This window comes from Dermochelys coriacea, chromosome 6, assembly GCF_009764565.3.
Source record: "Dermochelys coriacea isolate rDerCor1 chromosome 6, rDerCor1.pri.v4, whole genome shotgun sequence".
In the NCBI taxonomy this organism is placed as follows: domain Eukaryota; kingdom Metazoa; phylum Chordata; order Testudines; family Dermochelyidae; genus Dermochelys; species Dermochelys coriacea.
Window position 1 is genome coordinate 5,266,824 of NC_050073.1, and position 22,494 is coordinate 5,289,317.

Genomic DNA, 22,494 nt, shown 5'->3' on the forward strand with positions numbered 1-22,494 from the left:
TCTAGCAGCACCCCCACCAAACCTAGTGCTGCTTGCTACTTAAGAGTCAATGGGAGTACTCTTAGGCTTAGAGGGAACTATCCACGGACCACCTGAATGGCGCTCGGACCACAGTTTGGGAACCTCTGATCTAGTTGACATCCTGTATATCACAAGGCATTTAATTTCACCTATCACCCCTGATCTGAACCCAAAAATTTGTGTTTGGCAAAATATCCTCAAAAAAGGCATCTTGTCTGAATAATAAGATATCTAGAGAGATGGAGACTCCAAAGCAGAGCTGCACCTTAAGAAAAAATAAATTCATTGCCAACTTTGCAATTTTACCATAATGGTGGGTCTCTCTTCTAAAGTCCCAGCTCCTGAAGTCACATGATTACATGAGGAACTCAGCTTTCATTTAAAAAGCTCCTGGTCCTATTGACTCCAGAGAAAAGCTTAAGAACATGTCCTGAGTGTGACCCTAAAGACTCAGAAAGCAAAAGTAAAGATCCCCCTCCCCCCAATTTATTATTTTTTAAAACTCTAGTGATTTTTAAGCCAACCCCATGATTTTTGAATGGCTGCTGATACTGAAAACCCCTGATTCTTAATATTTCCATATTTATTAGTTACACTGTAACCTCCCTCATTTCAGTAGACTGAGGGCAGATCTACATTTAAAACACTTGTGGCACCTTAGAGACTAACAAATTTATTAGAGCATAAGCTTTCGTGAGCTACAGCTCACTTCATCGGAATGCATCCGATGAAGTGAGCTGTAGCTCACGAAAGCTTATGCTCTAATAAATTTGTTAGTCTCTAAGGTGCCACAAGTACTCCTTTTCTTTTTGCGAATACAGACTAACACGGCTGCTACTCTGAAACATTTAAAACACTCAAAAGAAAGGAGTACTTGTGGCACCTTAGAGACTAACAAATTTTCACTCTATACGGCTAAATTCAGTGCCTTGCATAATGACAGGTTTCAGAGTAGCAGCCGTGTTAGTCTGTATTCGCAAAAAGAAAAGGAGTACTTGTGGCACCTTGTTAGTCTCTAAGGTGCCACAAGTACTCCTTTTCTTTTTGCGAATACAGACTAACACGGCTGCTACTCTGAAACCTGTCATTATTTAAAACACTGTAGAAGTGCAGCTGCATTTGTGCAGCTGTGATGGTGTAATGTTTCAGTGGAGATGCTACCATGCTGACAGTGCAGTTAATCCATGTCCGTGAGAGACCGTAGCTATGCGCTTTCTGCCTTGGGGTTTAGATCGGTATAACTTTGTTGCTCAGGAGTGTGGATTTTTCACCCCCCAATCGACGCAAATATACCAATGTAAGTTTGTGGTGTAGACTTGCCCAGAAGTATGTCAGGAACATAGAGATAACTGAAAACCCTATGTGCAATATTAGCCTTTTGCACAGATTAGAAATATTACTGAATTACTTTCACTTTCAGAATGAATGCAGAAAGCAAAGAAATTATGGGGTTTGGGCAGACAGTTTGACTCCAGTATATATAGGCACACATGAAACAGATGTTATGTTTGTCCTGGTGAAGACAAAGGCACATGAAGGCATCTTTATGGCTGGGAATCCAATAGAAGGTAGGATAAATGAATGTTTAGATATTTTTTACTGCCTGCATGACTTTCTCACTTGGTTTGTGATGCCTGAGTTCAGACAGCAGGAGTTCCCTGTGTTTTTTGAATTTCACAACAAATCTTTAAATTAAGGATAAACAAATAGCTGCTGCTTCCTCTGCATGAGCCATATTACACTGAAATTACATCTCCTGTCTTGGTGAAATTGCATTGATGACTAGAATGGAGGATAGAATATTTATAGAAATTCTTTTCTAAATTCTGATTCACAGGAATTATGGTATAAATTCTGATATATGCCTTTAACATAGATGTGCCTCCTTATTTACATCTTTTTTAAACTGGGATAATGACATTAACTTTTTCAGAGTCTCCTAGATTTATAATACTGGTGTCACTGAGATCAGAATTCAGCCCTGACTCCACTGCAGTAAGTGGCTGACTCCAGATTTACCCTCAAGGGAGTTGAGATCCAAATCTGGCACTGACTCCATTGCAGTCACTTTGGATTTACCCTGGGGTAAATGAGATCAGAATCTGGCCCTAACCCCACTGCAGTCAGTGAGTGACTGAATTTAGAGCAAGGTCACTGAAAGCAGAATTAGGTCTAACACCTGTACTGATAAAAATGTGAGACTGTCATGATGTGTTGTGTGCAAGTGGAGACCCCAGACTTGGCCTGTGGGCTTTGAGATCAAAATCCAGCCCTGACCCCACTGCAGTCAATGGGTGACTCCGGGGATTGACTCAAGGGGAGTTGAGATCAGAATCTGGCCCCAAGTGCCCTGCAGTCAGTGGGTGACTCTGGATTAATCCTGAGGTCACTGAGAGCAGAATCAGGTCCGAGATCTGTACTGACAAAAATGTGAGATTGCTGTGATGTGTTTTGTGCAAAGAAACACCACAGGTTTGGCCATTTGGGTTGAATCCCCCTGCCCTTCACCTTGTGCCATCATTAACACCAGTGGAAAATGAGGGTAGAGCACTGGACAGGGGCTGAGGAGGCCTGGCTCTGGCTTGCTGGGTGACCTTGGGCAAGGGTCTGTGCCTCAGTTTCCGCATCTGTAAACTGGGATAATGAAACTGGTCACCTTTGTAAAGTGCTTGGAGATCTACAGATGATAAGAACTAGAGAATGGGGGCTCTTCCTCTGATTAACTGCATTTCCACGTTGGAGCAAAATCTGCCAGTAGAGGGTGAGTTGGCTTTTTCAAAAACATTGTGTCTTTTGCTCTTTATACAACAAAAACAATCTGAAGGATTCTCTTAGGGTGACCAGACAGCAAGTGTGAAAATTGGGACAGGGTGTGGGGTAATAGGCACACTTTTTTTACTTGTCTATGCACTACTGCATGGGATTTATCAACATCACCTAATTTAATATGTCTTGATGCTGCTGATTATATTTGACAAATATTATTTTTTGCTAAAGCTGTTGTGCTGATGGAAGGATCGGGCAGGGGAGCATGAGAATGCATTTTTGCTTTTACTTCCTCATTTTGTGTCTTCAATGAAAAGCTTTACACTCCAACCTTGCAAGCTGTGCTGAATTTGTTAGGTTTGTTTTCAACTTTTGACACAGCTCTCTCACTCACTTGCATCTTCACACAGACTGCTTCTTCCTGGATAGCTTTTACCTGGAAATTCAAATCCTGGATAGTTTTTGCCTTGAGATTCAAACCTGGGATCAAGTGTTGAAGAGAATTAAGGCTAACAAAACTAGAGATTCCAAATTAATTAAAATGTTTTTAAAAAAACAACCCTTACCTACACTTTACTTCTCTTACCTGAATATTAAGGTGGAGGCACTGCTGTTTTTCAGATTTGTAATTGATACAATGTTGGCTGCTCTCATAATTTAATTGTTTTGTGATATTTGGTGCTTTTTAAAATCCTCAGTTCCTGGAGTCAGATGTTTACGTGAGACTCAGCTTCCATTTAAAAACAAAGTCAGATTCTATCGTCCATTGTTGGGGAGAAAAGCTTCACATCATGATCCCTAAAAGGCCCAAAAACCAGGAGACAAAGGAAAAAAAGACGCCAATATATAATTTTTTAAAAAATCTCATGATTTTTAAAGCCAATCTCACGATCTTTTGGTGTCTGTCTCATGAATCCCTGCTGATACAACTCTTTGGTGGGTTTTCCAGGATAAGCCAAAACAATGAAATGTGCAGAATGTGATGGCAAATGTCTGGAAGGAGAGACACTCTGTCTGGAATGTCAGCAGGCTCTGAAGGGCACAAATGGGTCGCAGAGTCAGACAGAAGGTAACGTAAAGTATTATATGTATTAATGGTGAGTTGAACATTCATTCACAGTGACTCATTGGATTTGTATAATGGGGAATTCTTCCTCCAGAGAACCTGGGAAAGTCCAAAAAAACATTGAATGAAAAGAACCCCCCAGCTTTTTGTAAAATCTCATGATTTGCATTTTCTCTCATTTTTTATTTTTTTCCCCACTCCATTTCAGTTAAAAAAAAAAGTGTGAAAGTCTTTTCCCCCTGTCAAGGTTCCTTCCCCTGAACTCTAGGGTACAGATGTGGGGACCTGCATGAAAGACCCCCTAAACTTATTCTTACCAGCTTAAGTTAAAACTTTCTCAAGGTACAAACTTTGCCTTGTCCTTGAACCCTATGCTGCCACCACCAAGCGTGTTAAACAAAAAATGGAAAGAGCCCACTTGGAGACGTCTTCCCCCCAAATATCCCCCCCAGCTCTACACCCCCTTTCCTGGGGAAGGCTTGATAAAAATCCTCACCAATTTGCGTAGGTGAACACCAGACCCAAACCCTTGGATCTTAAGAACAATGAAAAAGCAATCAGGTTCTTAAAAGAAGAATTTTAATTAAAGAAAAGGTAAAAGAATCACCTCTGTAAAATCAGGATGTTAAATACCTTACAGGGTAATCAGATTCAAAACATAGAGAATCCCTCTAGGCAAAACCTTAAGTTACAAAAAGACACAAAAACAGGAATATACATTCCATTCAGCACAGCTATTTTACCAGCCATTAAACAAAAGGAAATTAACACATTACTAGCTAGATTACTTACTAACTTAAGGAGTTATGAAGAGCATTCCTGATCCGTTTCCGGCAAAAGCATCACACAGCCAGATAGACCCTTTGTCCCTCCCACACCGCCCCAGCTTTGGAAGTATCTTGTCTCCTCATTGGTCATTTTGGTCAGGTGCCAGCGAGGTTATCTTAGCTTCTTAACCCTTTACAGGTGAAAGGGTTTGCCTCTGGCCAGAAGGGATTTTATAGTTCTGTATACAGAAAGGTGGTTACCCTTCCCTTTATATTTATGACACCCCCCAAAAAACTCTCTCACTTTTTAGTTATTTTTCAAGCTGGAAAGAGTAAAAAATGAGGAGGGGGGGGAAAGTGGGAGAAAATGGATTCCCTCTCCATACACACACTGCTTCTCACTTTTTAAAAACTTTCCTCCCCTTCTTTCAGTGAAAGTAAAAGGTGGGGGTGGGGATAAAGAGGGCAGGAAAAACCCAGATCCCCAAACCAAGATTTTTTAGTTTCCAAATCTCAAATAAAATGTCATTTTGAAGCTGAAATTAAATGAACTGTCAATTCAAAATGAAAAATCAAAATTTTTCATTGGAATTGCCATTTTTTTTATCCACGCTGATCTTGAGTCTTTTGAAACTAAATTCACACCGTTTGATTCTCCACTGTATAGAGAGACCCAAAGATCTTTACCTCCACAATGCAGGCTTGTATCAGTTGAGCTGAAGGAGCAACTCTGTTAGCTGGAAGCAATAGTAGGTTTTTATCCTCGATCAGCTAAATTTTCAAAGACATGGATGTTAGGTGCCTAACTGCAATTTGCACCCATGAAAATCTCCCCCTAAGTGGTTAAGCCACTGGAAAGGGACATGACACAATAGGCCTGGTCTGTACCTCTGAGCACCATAGCTATGTCAACCTAAGACCCGGTGGAGACACAGCTAGGAGGATGGAAGAATCAAGAATGCTTCTGTCAACCGATCTACCATTGCTTAGGGAGGTGGTTTACCTATAGTCATGGAAAAAACCCTTCTGTCTCTGTAGACTGCCTCTATACTATGAGGTTATACCAGCATAGCAATAACACTGCAGCTATACTGCTACAGACCCTGTAGTGTAGACAAACCCTTAAGCTAGTGTTTGGGGATTGAACCAGGGACCTCCAGAGCAAACAGCAAAAGCTGCTACAGCTTGAGTTAAAAAGCCAGTCCTCTGCAGCTGGGGGCTGTAGCAACTCACATCCCCTGTGGATTGGCATCATCTCAGACACTGGCACCCTGATAGCAGGATTGTCTGGCTATGTAGACTCCCACTTCCGGCCCTATGTTACCAGCATTCCCAGCTATCTTCGAGACACCACTGACTTCCTGAGGAAACTACAGTCCATCGGTGATCTTCAAAAAACACCCCCCCACTATGGTGTAGAAGCCTCTACACCAACATTCCACACAAAAATGGACTACAAGCCATCAGGAACAGTATCCCCGATAATGTCACGGCTAACCTGGTGGCTGAACTTTGTGACTTTGTCCTCACCCATAACTATTTCACATTTGGGGACAATGTATACCTTCAAATCAGTGGCACTGCTGTCGATACCCGCATGGCCCCACAGTATGCCAACATTTTTATGGCTGACTTAGAACAACGCTTCCTCAGCTCTCGTCCCCTAATGCCCCTACTCTACTTGCGCTACATTGATGACATCTTCATCATCTGGACCCATGGAAAAGAAGCACTTGAGGAATTCCACCATGATTTCAACAGTTTCCATCCCACCATCAACCTCAACCTGGACCAGTCCACACAAGAGATCCACTTCCTGGACACTAGGGTGCTAATAAGCGATGGTCACATAAACACCACCCTATACTGGAAACCTACTGACTGCTATTCCTACCTACATGCCTCTAGCTTTCATCCAGATCACACTACACGATCCATTGTCTACAGCCAAGCTCTACGATATAACCGCACTTGCTCCAACCCCTCAGACAGAGACAAACACCTACAAGATCTCTATCATGCATTCTTACAACTACAATACCCACTTGCTGAAATGAAGAAACAGATTGACAGAGCCAGAAGAGTACCCAGAAGTCACCTACTACAGGACAGGCCCAACAAAGAAAATAACAGAACGCCACTAGCCATCACCTTCAGCCCCCAACTAAAACCTCTCCAATGCATCATCAAGGATCTACAACCTATCCTGAAGGACGACCCATCACTCTCACAGATCTTGGGAGACAGGCCAGTCCTTGCTTACAGACAGCCCCCCAACCTGAAGCAAATACTCACCAACAATCACACACCACACAACAGAACCACTAACCCAGGAACCTATCCTTGCAACAAAGCCCGTTGCCAACTCTGTCCACATATCTATTCAGGAGACACCATCATAGGGCCTAATCACATCAGCCACACTATCAGAGGCTTGTTCACCTGCGCATCTACCAATGTGATATATGCCATCATGTGCCAGCAATGCCCCTCTGCCATGTACATTGGTCAAACTGGACAGTTTCTACGTAAAAGAATAAATGGACACAAATCAGACGTCAAGAATTATAACATTCAGAATTATAACAGTCGGAGAACACTTCAATCTCTCCGGTCACTCGATTACGGACCTGAGAGTGGCTATCCTTCAACAAAAAAACTTCAAAAACAGGCTCCAGTGAGAGACTGCTGAATTGGAATTAATTTGCAAACTGGATACAATTAATTTAGGCTTGAATAGAGACTGGGAGTGGGTGAGTCATTACACAAAGTAAAACTATTTCCCCATGTTATTTATCCCCCTCCAACCCCCCACTGTTCCTCAGACGTTCTTGTCAACTGCTGGAAATGGCCCACCTTGCTTGTCACCATGAAAGGTTTTCCTCCTTCGACCCACACCCTTCCTGCTGGTAATAGCTCATCTTAAGTGATCACTCTCCTTACAGTGTGTATGGTAACACCATTGTTTCATGTTCTCTGTGTGTGTATATAAATCTCCCCACTGTATTTTCCACCGAATGGATCCGATGAAGTGAGCTGTAGCTCACGAAAGCTTATGCTCAATAGGGAAAGTTGTTTTATAGCAGGATTTCTGTCTCTTGCTAATGAAATGCATGCTGGGGAGGGGGTATTTCTCCATAGGTGTTGGAACTAGGGGTGCTGCCACGCTCCCTGGCTTGAAGTGGTTGCCATTATATATAGGGTTTATTATTTGGTTCAGTGGCTCTCAGCACCCCTAGATTTCTCCTAAGCTGTCCATTTTAATATTAACATATTCATTGGTTTTCTTTAGAGAAGTTCAATATGACAGAATTATCAAATTAAGAGTCTGATCCAAAGCTGAGCCTCAAGTGTGTTGTGATCTTAATTCCTTCTTTTGCACTTGCTTTCTGTTTTGTCGATACTTTACCAATAGCTATTAACATCATATTTTCCCAAACCTCATTAAAATATTTAGAAAATGTTCACAAAATTTTTGCAAAAACATTCTTACATCTTTGCACATCTTCCTGAACATTTATTGGTTTTTCCACTCCGCTTAATTATTATTATTAATAATTATTACCATAAATAATAATACACACCTTATCTGAGGTGGGGCCCCATCATGCTGGCACTACACAGACACACTGTGATGGAGATCATGGCCCCACTTTCTGAGTGCTTAAGATTTGGGTCCCGTTGTGCTGGGTGCTGCACAGATATATACGAAGGGTTTCAGAGTAGCAGCTGTGTTAGTATGTATTTGCAAAAAGAAAAGGAGTATTTGTGGCACCTTAGAGACTAACAAATTTATTTGAGCATAAGCTTCGTGAGCTACAGCTCACTTCATCGGATGCATTTGGTGGAAAATACAGTGGGGAGATTTATATACACACACAGAGAACATGAAACAATGGGTTTTATCATACACATTGTAAGGAAAGTGATCACTTTCATGGTGACAAGCAAGGTGGGCTATTTCCAGCAGTTAACAAGAACATCTGAGGAACAGTGGGGGGTGGGGTAGGGGGAAGAAATAACATGGGGAAATAGTTTTACTTTGTGTAATGACTCATCCATTCCCAGTCTCTATTCAAGCCTAAGTTAATTGTATCCAGTTTGCAAATTAATTCCAATTCAGCAGTCTCTCGCTGGAGTCTGTTTTTGAAGTTTTTTTGTTGAAGTATAGCCACCCTCAGGTCTGTAATCGAGTGACCGGAGAGATTGAAGTGTTCTCCGACTGGTTTTTGAATGTTATAATTCACTCTCCTTACAGTGTGTATGATAAAACCCATTGTTTCATGTTCTCTGTGTGTGTATATAAATCTCCCCACTGTATTTTCCATCAAATGCATCCGATGAAGTGAGCTGTAGCTCACGAAAGCTTATGCACAAATAAATTTGTTAGTCTCTAAGGTGCCATAAGTACTCCTTTTCTTTTTAGATATATATGAAGATACTGACCCTACTTTTTTCAGAGTAGCAGCCTTGTTAGTCTGTATTCGCAAAAAGAAAAGGAGTACTTGTGGCACCTTAGAGACTAACAAATTTATTAGAGCATAAGCTTTCGTGAGCTACAGCTCACTTCATTGGATGCATTTGGTGGAAAATACAAAGAGTTAACATACTGAAAAATGTATATTTGCTCATATTACTCAGCAGTGGAATAAAATGGGGAAAATACTTTCCCTGTGATTGAAACTTACTGTAGTAGCTTCTCTCTCAAATGGTCATTTAAATGAACACGGGGAATGTGCTGTTACACTCAGTGAACAGATGCTGTTTTTCTGTTTTTGATTTTTTTTTTTCATTCCAGGAACTAAATATTTAGAACTAGATAAAAATGAACCAAAGCCTCTGAGGTCAGGACTGTCAGAAGATGCCCCTGCTGAACAGGACCCGGGATCTGGACCCCAGCCACCAGCTGATTCTGCTGAAGCAGCCACTGAGGTGGGGCGTTCATTTCCTTAGTATCAATGAGAACTGAACTTAGTTTTATGGCTAATCAGGAACTTTCCAATGATACGTTGTTGTTTTTTTATCACACAATGCTTGTGTATTGAAACTGAAATTCCTTGGGGATACATTTCAGTTTCAATGAAGTTTCACCAAAACACAGGCCTGGATTCCTACCAGCTCGCTTGGTGGTATGCTTGGGGGTCTGGCATTTCAGAATACATGGGTTCACGGCAACCTCACCAGGTGGACTGCAACTGTGCAGTGACCCTACGGCTTCCAGGCTTCCTGCCATGGAGACCTGTGTGTAACAGTCCTGGAAGTTCTTGGAGACCTGGATCTGGTGCTCTCAGATGTTCTTGGCTTCCCAATGTGCAGCGGGGGACTGTCTGGGCTGCTCCTTACTGTGGAGGACTCCCTGACTTCCACAGGCTATGGATCATGACCTAAATGGTCTAATTTTCAGAATCATTGGGCACCCAGCAGCTCCCAGTGTAGTCAATGGGATCTGCTGGCTTACGCTGGTGGAAATCTTTCCAAGAACTTTTTCTTTTTGGTGGAAATTTTTTTTTTTGAGTAAACCAAAATTTCCTGAAAAGTCTCCACTTTCCTCAAAATCTTTTTATTATTTAGCAGTTTTTGGCCAAAAATTATTCTGTTTTTAATTATTATTGACCAAAATTATTAAGGCTTTGGCAGTTTGGGGCCAAAATTATTACAGTTTTTGGCAAAAATTATTTTGATTTTTGGAAGCGTTGGGCTGAAAATGTTCTGGGTCTAGCGGCTTTTTGACAAATAGTTGATTTTTTCCTATTCCTATTCCTATTCCTAAAACCACTCCCATTTTCCAATCAGCTCAGTTTCTGGATGCTCAAGCACATCTGAAAATCAGTCCGCTTATTTAATTGCCTAACTATGGATTTAGGAGCCTCCTGTTTTTGAAAATCTTAGCCATAACCTGGCTGTTATTAACGTGTTCCGTTAATCTGTTTCTGCCTTCAGTTAGCAGAGGAGTTGTTTATGCAGCTACCCTCATGCCTGTCAAAGGGCTGCATTTGGCATAAATCAAGCCTCTGCTGTGTTTAGTCACCCCGTTCATGTTTTGATTCATTTCCTTTACCAAGGAACACAAGGTCGGAGCTACAGATCAAGGCACTGGCAAAGCAGAGACAGAGGATCAGAAAGAGGGGAACACAGCAGATGGTACAGGTAACCATTTCATTCCCTGTGTGGTTTTTTTTTTTTTTTAAGAGCTGTTTGAAAATTTTAGACAGAAGAGTTTCCATGCAGGTTTGTCCAAATTGAAACATCTCATTTAGAAAATGTCAAAATGTTTTGTTTTGATAATATTGTTTTGGTTTACTTTGGTTTTGACTTTTATATTAAATTTAGTATCACATGTATGATATTTAATAATATGTATATACAATATTTAACATTTAAATATAACATAAAATAAAAATGGCACAATTGAATTTCAATATTCCTGAAAAGAAAATTTCTGAAATGTTCATTTTCAGGAAATTTCATAATTTCAGCTTTTCATACTAATTCAGAACATTTTTTTTTGAAATGTCAGAATTTCCCCAAGAATAGAAATTCCCTTCTGAGCAGCTCTAATTCTGAGCAGCTCTAGTAATTTTATTTACAAGTTTTTGATTTATAAAGATAAATGTAATCCAAAAATCTGCCCCTTCCACCTGTAAAGTCTCTGTTGATGTGAACTATTACCACCTGGGAGCAAGTGAAGATGTTGTGTGCACAATCTCACAGAGACATGGTTAGTGCCTTAAATGGACAGCCAGAAATTTGTGGTCTAGCAGCGGGGATGGGGTCACCACAGTGTGGTCTCTAGTGGATTCAGAGATAGAATAATAGAAGATCAGGGTTGGAAGAGACCTCAGGGGGTCATCTAGTCCAACCCCCTGCTCAAAGCAGGACCAACCCCAGCTAAATCATCCCAGTTAGGGCTTTGTCAAGCCGGGCCTTAAAAACCTCTAAGGAAGGAGATTCCACCACCTCCCTAGGGAGCCCATCCCAGTACTTTACCACCCTCCTAGTGAAACAGTGTTTCCTAATATCCTACATAGACCTCCCCAACTGCAACTTGAGCCCATTGCTCCTTGTTCTGTCATCTGCCACCACTGAGAACAGCCGAGCTCCATCCTCTTTGGAGCCCCTTTTCAGGTAGTTGAAGGCTGCTATCAAATCCCCCCTCACTCTTCTCTTCTGCAGAATAAACAAGCCCAGTTCCCTCAGCCTCTCCTCGTAAGTCATGTGCCCCAGCCCCCTAATCATTTTCATTGCCCTCCACTGGACTCTCTCCAATTTGTCCACATCCTTTCTGTAGTGGGGAGCCCAAAACTGGATACAATACTCCAGTTGTGGCCTCAGCAGTGCCAAATAGAGGGGAATAATCACTTCCCTCAATCTGCTGGCAATACTCCTACTAATGCAGCCCAATATGCCATTAGCCTTCTTGGCAACAAGGGCACACTGCTGACTCATATCCAGCTTCTCATCCACTGTAATCCCCAGGTCCTTTTCTGCAGAACTGCTGCTTAGCCAGTCGGTCCCCAGCCTGTAGCAGTGTATGAGATTCTTCAGTCCTAAGTGCAGGACTCTGCACTTGTCCGTGTTGAACCTCATCAGATTTCTTTTGGCCCAATCCTCCAGTTTATCTAGGTCCTCAGTATCCTATCCCTACCCTCCAGCGTATCTACCTCTCCCCACAGCTTAGTGTTATCTGTGAACTTGCTGAGGGTGCAATTCATCCCATCATCCAGATCATTAATAAAGATGTTGAACAAAACCAGCCCCAGGACTGACCCTTGGGGCACTCCCTTGATACCAGCAGCCAATTAGACATGGAGCCATTGATCATTACCCATTGAGCCCGACAATCTAGCCAGCTTTCTATCCACCTTGTAGTCCATTCATCCAATCCATACTTTTTTAGGCAAGAATACAGTGGGAGGGAGACCGTATCAAAAGCTTTGCTAAAGTCAAGATATATCATGTCCACTGCTTTCCCCATATTCACAGAGCCAGTTATCTCATCATAGAAGGCAATCAGGTTGGTCAGGCATGACTTGCCTTGATGAGTCCATGTTGACTGTTCCTGATCACCTTCCTCTTCTCCAAGTGCTTTAAAATGATTTCCTTGAGGACCTGCTCCATGATTTTTCCAGGGACTGAGGTGAGGCTGACCGGTCTGTAGTTCCCCTGGTTCTCCTTCCCTTTTTAAAAGATGGGCACTATATTTGCCTTTTTCCAATTGTCCGGGACCTCCCCAATTGCCATGAGTTTTCAAAGATAATGGCCAATGGCTCTGCAATCACATCGGACAACTCCCTCGGCACCCTCGGATGCATTAGATCTAGACCCATAGACTTGTGCATGTCCAACTTTTCTAAATTGTCCTTAACCTGTTCTTTCACCACTGCGGGCTGCTCACCTCCTCCTGATACTGTGTTGCCCAGGACTGCAGTGTGGGAGTTGATCTTGTCTGTGAAGACCAAGGTAAAAAAAGCATCAAGTACTTCAGCTTTTTCCAGATCATCTGTCCCTAGGTTGCCTCCCCTATTCATTTTTCTTGTTGCTAACATACCTGTAGAAACCCTTCTTGTTACCCTTCACATCCCTTGCTAGCTGAAACTTCAGTTGTGTTTTGGCCTTCCTGATTACACCCCTGCATGCTCGAGCAATATTTTTATACTCCTACCTAGTCATCTGACCAAGTTTCCATGTCTTGTAAGCTTCCTTTTTTGTGTTTAAGCTCACCAAAGATTTCACTGTTAAGCCAGCTGGTCGCCTGCCATATCTGCTATTCTTTCTGCACATCAGGATGGTTTGTTCCTGCGCCCTCAGTAAGGCATCTTTAAAATACAGCCAGTTCTCCTGGACTCCTTTCCCCATCATCTTTGCCTCCCAGGGGATCCTGCCCATCAGTTCCCCAAGAGAGTCAAAGTCTGCTTTTCTGAAGTCAAGGGTCCATATTTTGCTAATCTCCTTTCTTCCTTTTGTGAGGATCCTGATCTCAACCATCTCATGGTCACTGCTGCCCAAGTTGCCACCCACTTCTACTTTTCCTACCAATTCTTCCCTGTTTGTAAGCAGCAGGTCAAGAGGAGAATGGCCCCTGGTTGGTTCCTCCAGTAGTTGCACCAGGAAGTTGTCCCGAACACTCTCCAAAACTTTCTGGATTGTCTGTGCACTGCTGTATTCTCTCCCAGCAGGTGCTAGAATGATTGAAGTCCCCCATAAGAACCAGGGCCTGTGAGCTGGAAACTTCAGTTAATTGTCCAAAGGAAGCCTCATCTACCTCATCCTTCTGGACGCATATAGCACATGCCCACCACGACATCACCCTTGTTGTTCTCGCTTCTAACTTAACCCAAAGACTCTTAACAGGCTTCTATCCAGTTTCACACTGGAGCTCTGAGGAATCATACCGCTCTCTTACATATAGTGCAACTCCTCCACCTTTCCTCCCATACCTGTGCTTCCTGAACAGTTTATACCTATCCATGACACTGCTCCAGTCATGTGAGCTACCCCACCAAGTCTCTGTTATGCCAATGACATCATAGTTCTTTGACTGTGCCAGGACTTCCAATTCTTCCTGCTTGTTTCCCAGGCTTCTTGCGTTCATGTACATGCACCTAAGATAACTAGCCAATTGCCCTGCTTTCTCAGTATGAATCAGGCGCTCACCCCCGACACTGCCGTTGCACTCTCCTCCGTGTGTTTCCTCCCAGTATCCCACTTCCCCACTTACCTCAGGGCTTAGGTCACTGTCCCCCGGCGAACCAAATTTAAAGCCCTCCTTACTAGGTTAGCCAGCCTGCCTGAGAAGATGCTCTTCCCTCTTTTCATTAGGTGGATCCCATCTCTTCCTAGCAATCGTTCTTCCCGGAACAACATCCCATGGTCAAGGAATTCAAAGCCCTCTCTCCGACACCACCTGCATAACCACACATTCACCTCCACAATTCGATAGTCCCTACCTGGGCTTCTTCCTTCAACAGAGAGGATGGATGAAAACACGACTTGTCCCTCAAACTCCTTTATCCTTCTTCCCAGAGCCACAAAGTCTGCAATGACCTGCTCAAGGTCATTCTTGGCAGTATCATTGGTGCCCATGTGTAGATGTAGGGAAGGGTAGCGGTCTGAGGGCTTGATCAATCTCAGCAGACACTCAGTCAAATCCTGAATTCTAGCTCCAGGCAAGCAGCACACTTCTCGAGTCTCTCAGTCTGGTCGGCAGATGGATGACTCTGTCCCCCTTTGGAGGGAGTCCTCGACCATCACCACCACCCGTCTCCTCCTCTTGGGAGTGGTGGTCATGGAACCCCCATCCCTAGGACAATGCATCTCATGCCTTCTAGTTGACGGGGTCTCCTTCTGATCCCTTCCCTCAGGTGGCTCTTCCAAATCATTCTCCACAGTAGTACGTGTGCAGAAAGCCTGAAAACAGTTTCTTACCTCTATCTGCATAGGGCAGGGTTGGGCAAACTTTTTGGCCCAAGGGCCACATTGGGTTTCCAAAATTGTAAAGAGGGCCGGTTAGGGGAGGCTGTGCTTCCCCAAACAGCCAGGCGTGGCAAGGCCCCCGCCTCCTATCTGACCCCCCCCTGCTTCTTGCCCCCTGACAGCCCCCCAAGGACTCCTGTCCCATCCAAACCCCCATCTCCTTCCTGATGGCCTCCACTGGGACCTCTGCCACATCCCCCCCCCTGCTCTCTGTCCCCTAACTACCGCCGCCACCCCATCCAACTCCTCGTCTCTCCTTCCTGACGCCCCCCCCAAGACCCCTGCCCCATCCAACCACCCCTTCTCTCTGTCCCCTGACCTCCCCCGGAACCCCCATCCCGACTGTCCCCTGCTGCCTCATCCAATCCCTCCTCTCGTTCCTGACTGCCCCCTTCAACCCCCCTGTTCCCCGCCCTCTTACCACCCCGACACCTATCCACACCCTTGCCCCCGACTACCCCCCAAACTCCCCTGCCCTCAATCCGTCCCCCCCGCCCCTTTACTGTGCTGCCTGGAGCATGGGTGGCTGGTGGCGCGGCTGCACCAGTACAGGCAGCCGTGCACTGTGCAGCACAGAGCACCAGGTCAGGCTGCAGCTCTGCAGCCACTCTGCCCTGGGAGCTCGCAGTCTGCCGCCCAGAGCATTGCGCCGGCGGCACAGCGCGCTGAGGCTGTGGGGGAGGGGAACAGCAGGGAGGGGCCGGGGGTAGCGCTCTGTTCCAGGAGCTCAGGGGGCTGGGCAGGAAAGTCCCCGCGGGCCAGATGTGGCCCGCGGGCTGTAGTTTACCCACCCTGGCATAGGGGGTACATGGGTTCATCCCATTCTTCTGGAGGTCACATGCTGCCGATATTCTTCAGGAGGAGGGATAGCTCAGTGGTTTGAGCATTGGCCTGCTAACCCAGGGTTGTGAGTTCAATCCGTGAGGGGGCCATTTAGGGATCTGGTGCAAAATTGGGGAGTGGCCCTGCTTTGAGCAGGGGTTGGACGAGATGACCTCCTGAGGTCCCTTCCAACCCTGATATCCTATGATTCCCCATTCTGCGCTGCACTCTCTGGTTCTTCAGCAGTTGTGCCTCCAGAACCAAATGCCGGACTTCTGTCCAGAAAGTCTTCATTTCTCTGATCAATGCAAGGGTTGATACCAACGGATCATGCCATTTACCCAAGAGGTTCAGCACTAACAGCTCTGCTCTTGAGAATCGCGACCCTGATGGAGCTAAGGGTTCTGTTTTTCAGAACCATCCCTTTGTCACATTGACTCATTAATCTCTTCCCCAGGAGGCTGTGAATATTGCTGGTCAGAAAGTGAGCGTTTTTTTTTTCTGGGAAAAATATATGTGAAAAAAAAACTATATATATTGTGACAAAGTTCCTCCTCTACCTTGGTGGGTCTTGCGCTTATTGGCGGATTTTGCTCGCCTCAGAGATTCATGGCAGCCCTCAGTTTGGCCATTTTCGTGAACCCACAGTCCAGGTCAACTCCTCCTGTGTCTGACCAGGACTTGGGAGGTTTGGGAGGAACCCGGGCCCGCCCTCTACTCCAGGTTCCAGCCCAGGGCCCTGTGGAATGCAACTGTCCTAGAGTGGCCTCCTGGAACAGCTGTGCGACAGCTGCAACTCCCTGGGCTACTTCCCCATGGCCTCCCCCCAGCACCTTCTTTATCCTCAGTCCTCCAACTAATGCGTGTTCTCACTCTCAGCTCCTCACAGACCGCGCCCCACAAACTGAAAGAGAGCTCCTTTTAAAACCCAGGTGCCCTGATTAGCCTGCCTTAATTGATTCTAGCAGGTTCTTGATTGGCTGCAGGTGTTCTAATCAGCCTGTCTGTCTTAATTATTTCCAGAAAGTTCCTGATTGTTCTGGAACCTTCCCTGTTACTTTACTCAGGGAAAAGGGACCTACTTAACCTGGGGCTAATATATCTGCCTTCTATCACTCTCCTGTAGCCATCTGGCCTGACCCTGTCACTGTATGTGTATATATATATATATATATATATATATATATATATATATAAATATTTTGTTGAAAACTTGAAACAAACACAACAAATTTCAGTTTCAGCAGCCAAAACTGAAGTTTTCAGTTTTGCCATGAAAAATTTATTAATAGACACATTCTGCAAAAATGTTTGTTTAGATTAAAATGAAAAGGTATTTCCCTTGAAAACGTATTTTGATTAAAGAAATATTGACCAGCCCTAATTCTGAGTTTAATTTTTTTTTAGTTTTTTCCCAAAACTAGTTAAAGGAAGGGGCTAGGGATTTGGCTGGACTAAATGGGAGGCTGATAAGTGAGGTGGGAGAACTGTTTATTAATTATTAATTATTATTATTATTTATTATTAGTGTTATTTTTATTAACATTTGGTTTAACCAGGATCTGGAAGTTTAGAACCAGAAATAAATGAAGGAAAACCTGTGAGTCCAGGACTTCTGAAAGATGACCTGTCCGGGCAGGAATCAGGATCTGGATCCCATCTTCAGGCAAAAACAGAGGTAAGAGTGTCATTTCCAGTAGGGGGAAACGTGTGGGGCAGCATGCGGGGTCACGTGTCCCCCCAGATTTGTTGTTTGGCTTGTTCTGAGCATGCTCACACGGACTGGGCATGCTCAGTAACACTGCTGAAGCCAGCTTCCCTCACTCTGCCCTCCTACTATCAGCAGGCACGTGTCTTTTCTGTCTCCAAGCTTTATTTTTTAAGTCAGTTATTCCAAGATATAGGAGGAGTCCTCTGCAGAGAAGAGGAGTGAGCAGCGGGGCTGAGTGGGAATGAGCAGAGCCGCTCAGCTCCTTCCCCACTCGGGCCCCCCCACCTGCCGCTCTCCATTGCTCCTCTTCTCCTCTGCGGTGAAGGCAAGCGGCGGGGCCAAGCAGGGAAGGGGTGGAGCAGGGATGGGAAGGGGTGGAGCGAGAGGGGGGTAGGAGGTGGAGTGGGGAGGGGGGAAGAGTGAGGGGCCATGGCCAGGCGTCTGCACTCTGAAAGGCGGCGGGGCAGCGGTTGGGTCACGGGAGACTTAAACTCTCCTGGCCTATTATATCCGCCACCCATGTGAATCAACAATGTAACACTTTGCAAAAAAAAAGCAGACATCATTCTGGGATGTATTAGCAGGAGTGTTGTAAACAAAACACAAGAAGTAATTCTTCTACTCTACTCTGTCCAGTTCTGAGGATCACATTTCAGGAAAGATGTGGACCAATTGGAAAAAGTCCAGAGAAGAGCAACAAAAAAGGTTAAAGGTCTAAAAAACCTGACCTATGAGGGAAGATTGGAAAAAACTGGGTTTGTTGAGTCTGGAGAAGAGAAGACTGAGAAGGGATATAACAGTTTTCAAGTATATAAAAGGTTGTTACACGGAGGAGGGAGAAAAATTGTTCTCCTTAACCTCTGAGGATAGGACAAGAAGCAATGGGCTTAAATTGCAGCAAGCAAGTTTTAGGTTGGACATTAGGGAAAAATTCCTAATTGTCAGGGTGGTTAGGCACTGGAATAAATTGCCTAGGGAGGTTGTGGAATCTCCATCATTGTGGATTTTTAAGAGCAGGTTGGACAAACCACCTGTCAGGGATGGTCTAGATGGTGCTTGGTCCTGCCATGAGTGCAGGGGACTGAACTAGATGAGCTCTTTGCATCCCTTCCAGTCCTATGATTCTATGATATATTAGTGCCAGTGTTATGCCCTCCCATGGATAGTGCATTCAGTTCTGGTCACCCCATTTCAGAAAGGATAGAGCAGAACTATAGAGATGAGAATCGGGCAATGAGAAGGATCAATGCCTGGAGACTTATGTATGAAGAAAGATCGGAAACATCAGGATTATTATTTATCTGTGACAGTGCCTACAGGCCCAGACCCAGGCCCAGTGCACAGGGAGCTTCACAAAGAAACAACAAAAGATGGTCACTGCCTCAGAGCTTACAGTCTAAATAGGTTTAGCTTGAAAGGGTGGTGAAGGGTGATTAGGGTATTTGCTTAGCCCTTGGGATGTAATGGTCCATTTCCTTGCTCCCCCACTGACTTCTTCTGTGAGCTTTGTCATGTCAGTGCCTCAATTTGTCATGTGTACAAGAAGAGTTGTGGCCATTTCCTACTTTCTAGGTGTATTGTGAGGATAAATACAGCAAAGGTTGTGAGGTGCTCATATATTATGATAATGGGGGCCATCTAAATACCAGAGATAGAATAAGAGGGGGCCTGATAGAGGACTTTAAAATAATGAATGGCAAAGAGGAGGTCAGTCAGATGCTTCCATTTATGCTGTTTCATGACGCAAGAGCAGATGACAGATTCAGCTAAATTGAAAAGCAATGAATTTAAAACTGACCAAAGTAGCTATTTCTTTATTGGACAGATAGTTAGCCTGTGGAACTCACCGACACAAGGTATTCTTGAGGCCAAGAACTTAGGATTCCAATAAAAGGGAATGGACATTTATATGGATAATAAGTTTATGCACAGTTTGAGTAGATTTGGTAAAACACTATAATAAACATAAACCCACCTGCTTTGGGGAATGAGCCAGCCACTGTGGATAGGAATAAATTATTCCATAACTGTTCACACGGAGGTTCCTTCCTATGGAGGAGCTGTCACTGACCATTGAGGGAGAGTCTGCTGGGCTGGATGGATCATTAGTGAGACCTCATGCTGCTTGGATCCTGCTTCTGTGTTATCGCACACCTTGTGAAATGTGTGGAAGGAAGGGCTTCTAGGAGTTGATTTGATACCCTGGCTCCTGGAAGGAAACATGATGATGGAAAGTAGGTTTCAGTGGCTTGGTGGGCAGATGGGTTCTCACAGGTGATGTGAAGAGTCAGAAAGAATCACGGGGTGAAATGTTCTGGCCTGTGTTACACAGGAGGTCAGAATAGATAATCATAGTGGCTTCTTCTGGCCTTGGAATCTATGGATCTGTTTTGTCCATAGTAAAGCCCAGGAAATTGCCCTCCAGTGAATGACCTGTTCAATATAAAGGTCCTCTGTGTTCAGCCATCAAAAGATGAGAGGGAAAGTTTTTCTGGATGAAATTTACCCCAGCACAAATTCTGGGCACCGCCTCAATCCTGAAAGCAACGGGACTTAACAACATACAGTCCTTGTGTGCATGAGACAGCGCTCTCTTTGGGCTATTCCTGGCCTGACAGAGCTATGCATTACCCCTTATATGGGGCTGATTGTAAAGTTACATCAAGTTTTCTGCAAGATCCAGATCTTAGAGAGCTCCCAAGGGGCCTAGGCAGCTGTTTTGCCTTTGGGATTCCTGTCTAGGCATGAATTTCACCCCAGCTGGATGTCTGTTACAGGACACAGAATCACAGAAATGTAGGGCTGGAAAGGACCTTAAGACACCATCTAGTCTAGACCCCCAATCTGAGGCAGGTCACCTTTGGTCTTTCTCTGGGCTGTACTGAGCTCTCTCAGGGCTGTATGGCCTTTATTTTCTAGCTTGTAACTTTTCTTTTCAAAGGGACACAAGGACACCAGCTCAGAGAGCAACCTCGCTGAGTCAGAGAGAAGTGATGACCTGCAGTTGCAGGATGACTCCTCCTGGGTGATTCTACCCTCAGTGCAGGTAACCAGCTTCAAACAATTTGCTTAAGAAAATCTTTGTTTAGATTTTCTTTTTCCACCAGTCTGTCTCCCCTGTAATGTCTGTCTTGTTATTTTGTAGACCAGAGGGGCGTCTCCTACCCTTTTATGGCCATATTAGGAGCAAAACTGACATCCAGGGCTCTTACACAGATAAGAGTTAGATGTTGTTTTTATCTCTAAGTGCTTGACAAAAGGGGTGTGTGATGGGGATTGCAGCATGAAGAAGGCGGCAAGCTCAGCTATGAGCAATTAAACACTGTGGGTTGGGGGATTATGAGCACCTGAGTGGTAATCGCTGGGCTAACAATATAATCAGTAGGATACAAGTGGAAGGAACAGGAGGCAAGGGGGAAGCTCAGAAGTTGAGGCTGGGCTGAGGAGTGAAGGCTGTGTGGCAGCCTCTGCTTGTCGTAAACCCCCAGTCCACTGTTATGCTTTGCAAGGAAAGAATAAATACACACTTTGGCGAATGGGTAACAATCTGGTGTGTGTTTTTGACTGAGGGGTCACACAAACTGGCCAGGGCAGTATACTGGGCAGTGGCAGAGGTGCCTTGTAATTGGGTGTCCGGTGGGGGATTTCCATGGTCTGGAGAGGGGTCCCAGGACCTATCCATGCATCTCTGCACAAACCCAACCTTCCCTCTCAGGGTGTGTGTGTCAGAATTAACTCCTGGGACAAGCCCCACACTTAACAATAGGATAACACTTTTATCTAAACCAGGCAAAGCCAGGAGCAGACCCAGGTCAGGATCACTAGTAGCGGGTTCGCCAGTGATGGGGTCTTGCTCATGCTGGCCAGCTGAGAATTCCCCTATGCAAGACAGTTCTCAGCTGGTGTAAGGTCACAAAGCTGCCAGTTGGACGTTGCCCACACCCTGGCACAGGAAATGGAGAATGAGCATAGCTCAGGCAGACTCTATCTCTTGCACTAGTGTCTAAGATGTACAGCTGATGCTGTGAGTATCCTCAAGTTACACACGGAGTCTTTGGGGCTGCAACTCTCACCACTCTTTTCAGAGGAGTAGCCGTGTTAGTCTGTATCAGCAAAAACAACGAGGAGTCCTTGTGGCACCTTCGAGACTTACAAATGTATTTGGGCATAAGCTTTCGTTGGCTAACACCTACTTCATCAGATGCATGGAGTGAAAAATACAGTAGGCAGTATATATATTAGAGCACATGAAAAGATGGAAGTTGCCTTACCAAGTGTGTGTGGGGGTCAGTGCTAATGAGGTCAATTCAATTAAGGTGGACACCCCCCTTGGTAAGGCAACTCCCATCTTTTCATGTGCTATAATATATATTCTGCTTACTGTATTTTTCACTCCATGCATCTGATGAAGTGGATTTTAGCCCACGAAAGCTTATGCCCAAATAATTTTGTTAGTCTCTAAGATGCCACAAGGACTCCTCGTTGTTCTCACCACTCTGTATGCCATTGCCACCCACCATCCCCAGGAGGGACAGGCAAGTTTTCCCACTGTACACTGTGAAAGTCCTTCTAGAGAGGTGGAGCTCACACGAGTGCTATGAACCCTGGCGTGCAGCCCCAGAACTCTGAGCCACATGTGAGCGAGCCAAGCTCCAGGGGGCGCAGGATGTACTATAGCTACCCTTGCAGACCTCCGCGGTTGTTCTCTAGTGTGGCTGCTCTCCCACAAGACAGGCTAACGGGGGTTTCAGAGGCTGTGTGTGGCTAACAGAAGGGAAGAAACGTGAGGGTGGATCACTAGAGTCTAGAGCATGGACACATCCTGAGGGGACGACTATTCTGCAATGAAAAACCTCTGGCACCAAGTT

General features: G+C 44.7%; 1 protein-coding gene and 1 long non-coding RNA gene across 2 annotated transcripts in view; one reads left to right on the plus strand and one right to left on the minus strand.

The window, feature by feature from the left end:
- Window positions 1-2,961: 2,961 nt before the first annotated feature.
- Window positions 2,962-3,577, minus strand: LOC122460794. Its single transcript, XR_006282299.1, has 2 exons — window positions 3,374-3,577; window positions 2,962-3,267 (listed from the first exon to the last, which is right to left on the minus strand). It is a non-coding gene; the product is annotated as an uncharacterized LOC122460794 (long non-coding RNA).
- Window positions 3,578-3,750: 173 nt separating this feature from the next.
- The window catches only part of LOC119856882 (E3 ubiquitin-protein ligase rnf213-alpha-like), a 175,927-nt gene continuing 157,183 nt past the window's right edge, over window positions 3,751-22,494 (plus strand). The window contains 5 exon segments of the mRNA XM_043516118.1: window positions 3,751-3,856; window positions 9,419-9,552; window positions 10,683-10,767; window positions 17,475-17,593; window positions 20,568-20,672. Of these exon segments, the coding sequence (XP_043372053.1) occupies window positions 3,751-3,856; window positions 9,419-9,552; window positions 10,683-10,767; window positions 17,475-17,593; window positions 20,568-20,672 (549 nt within the window).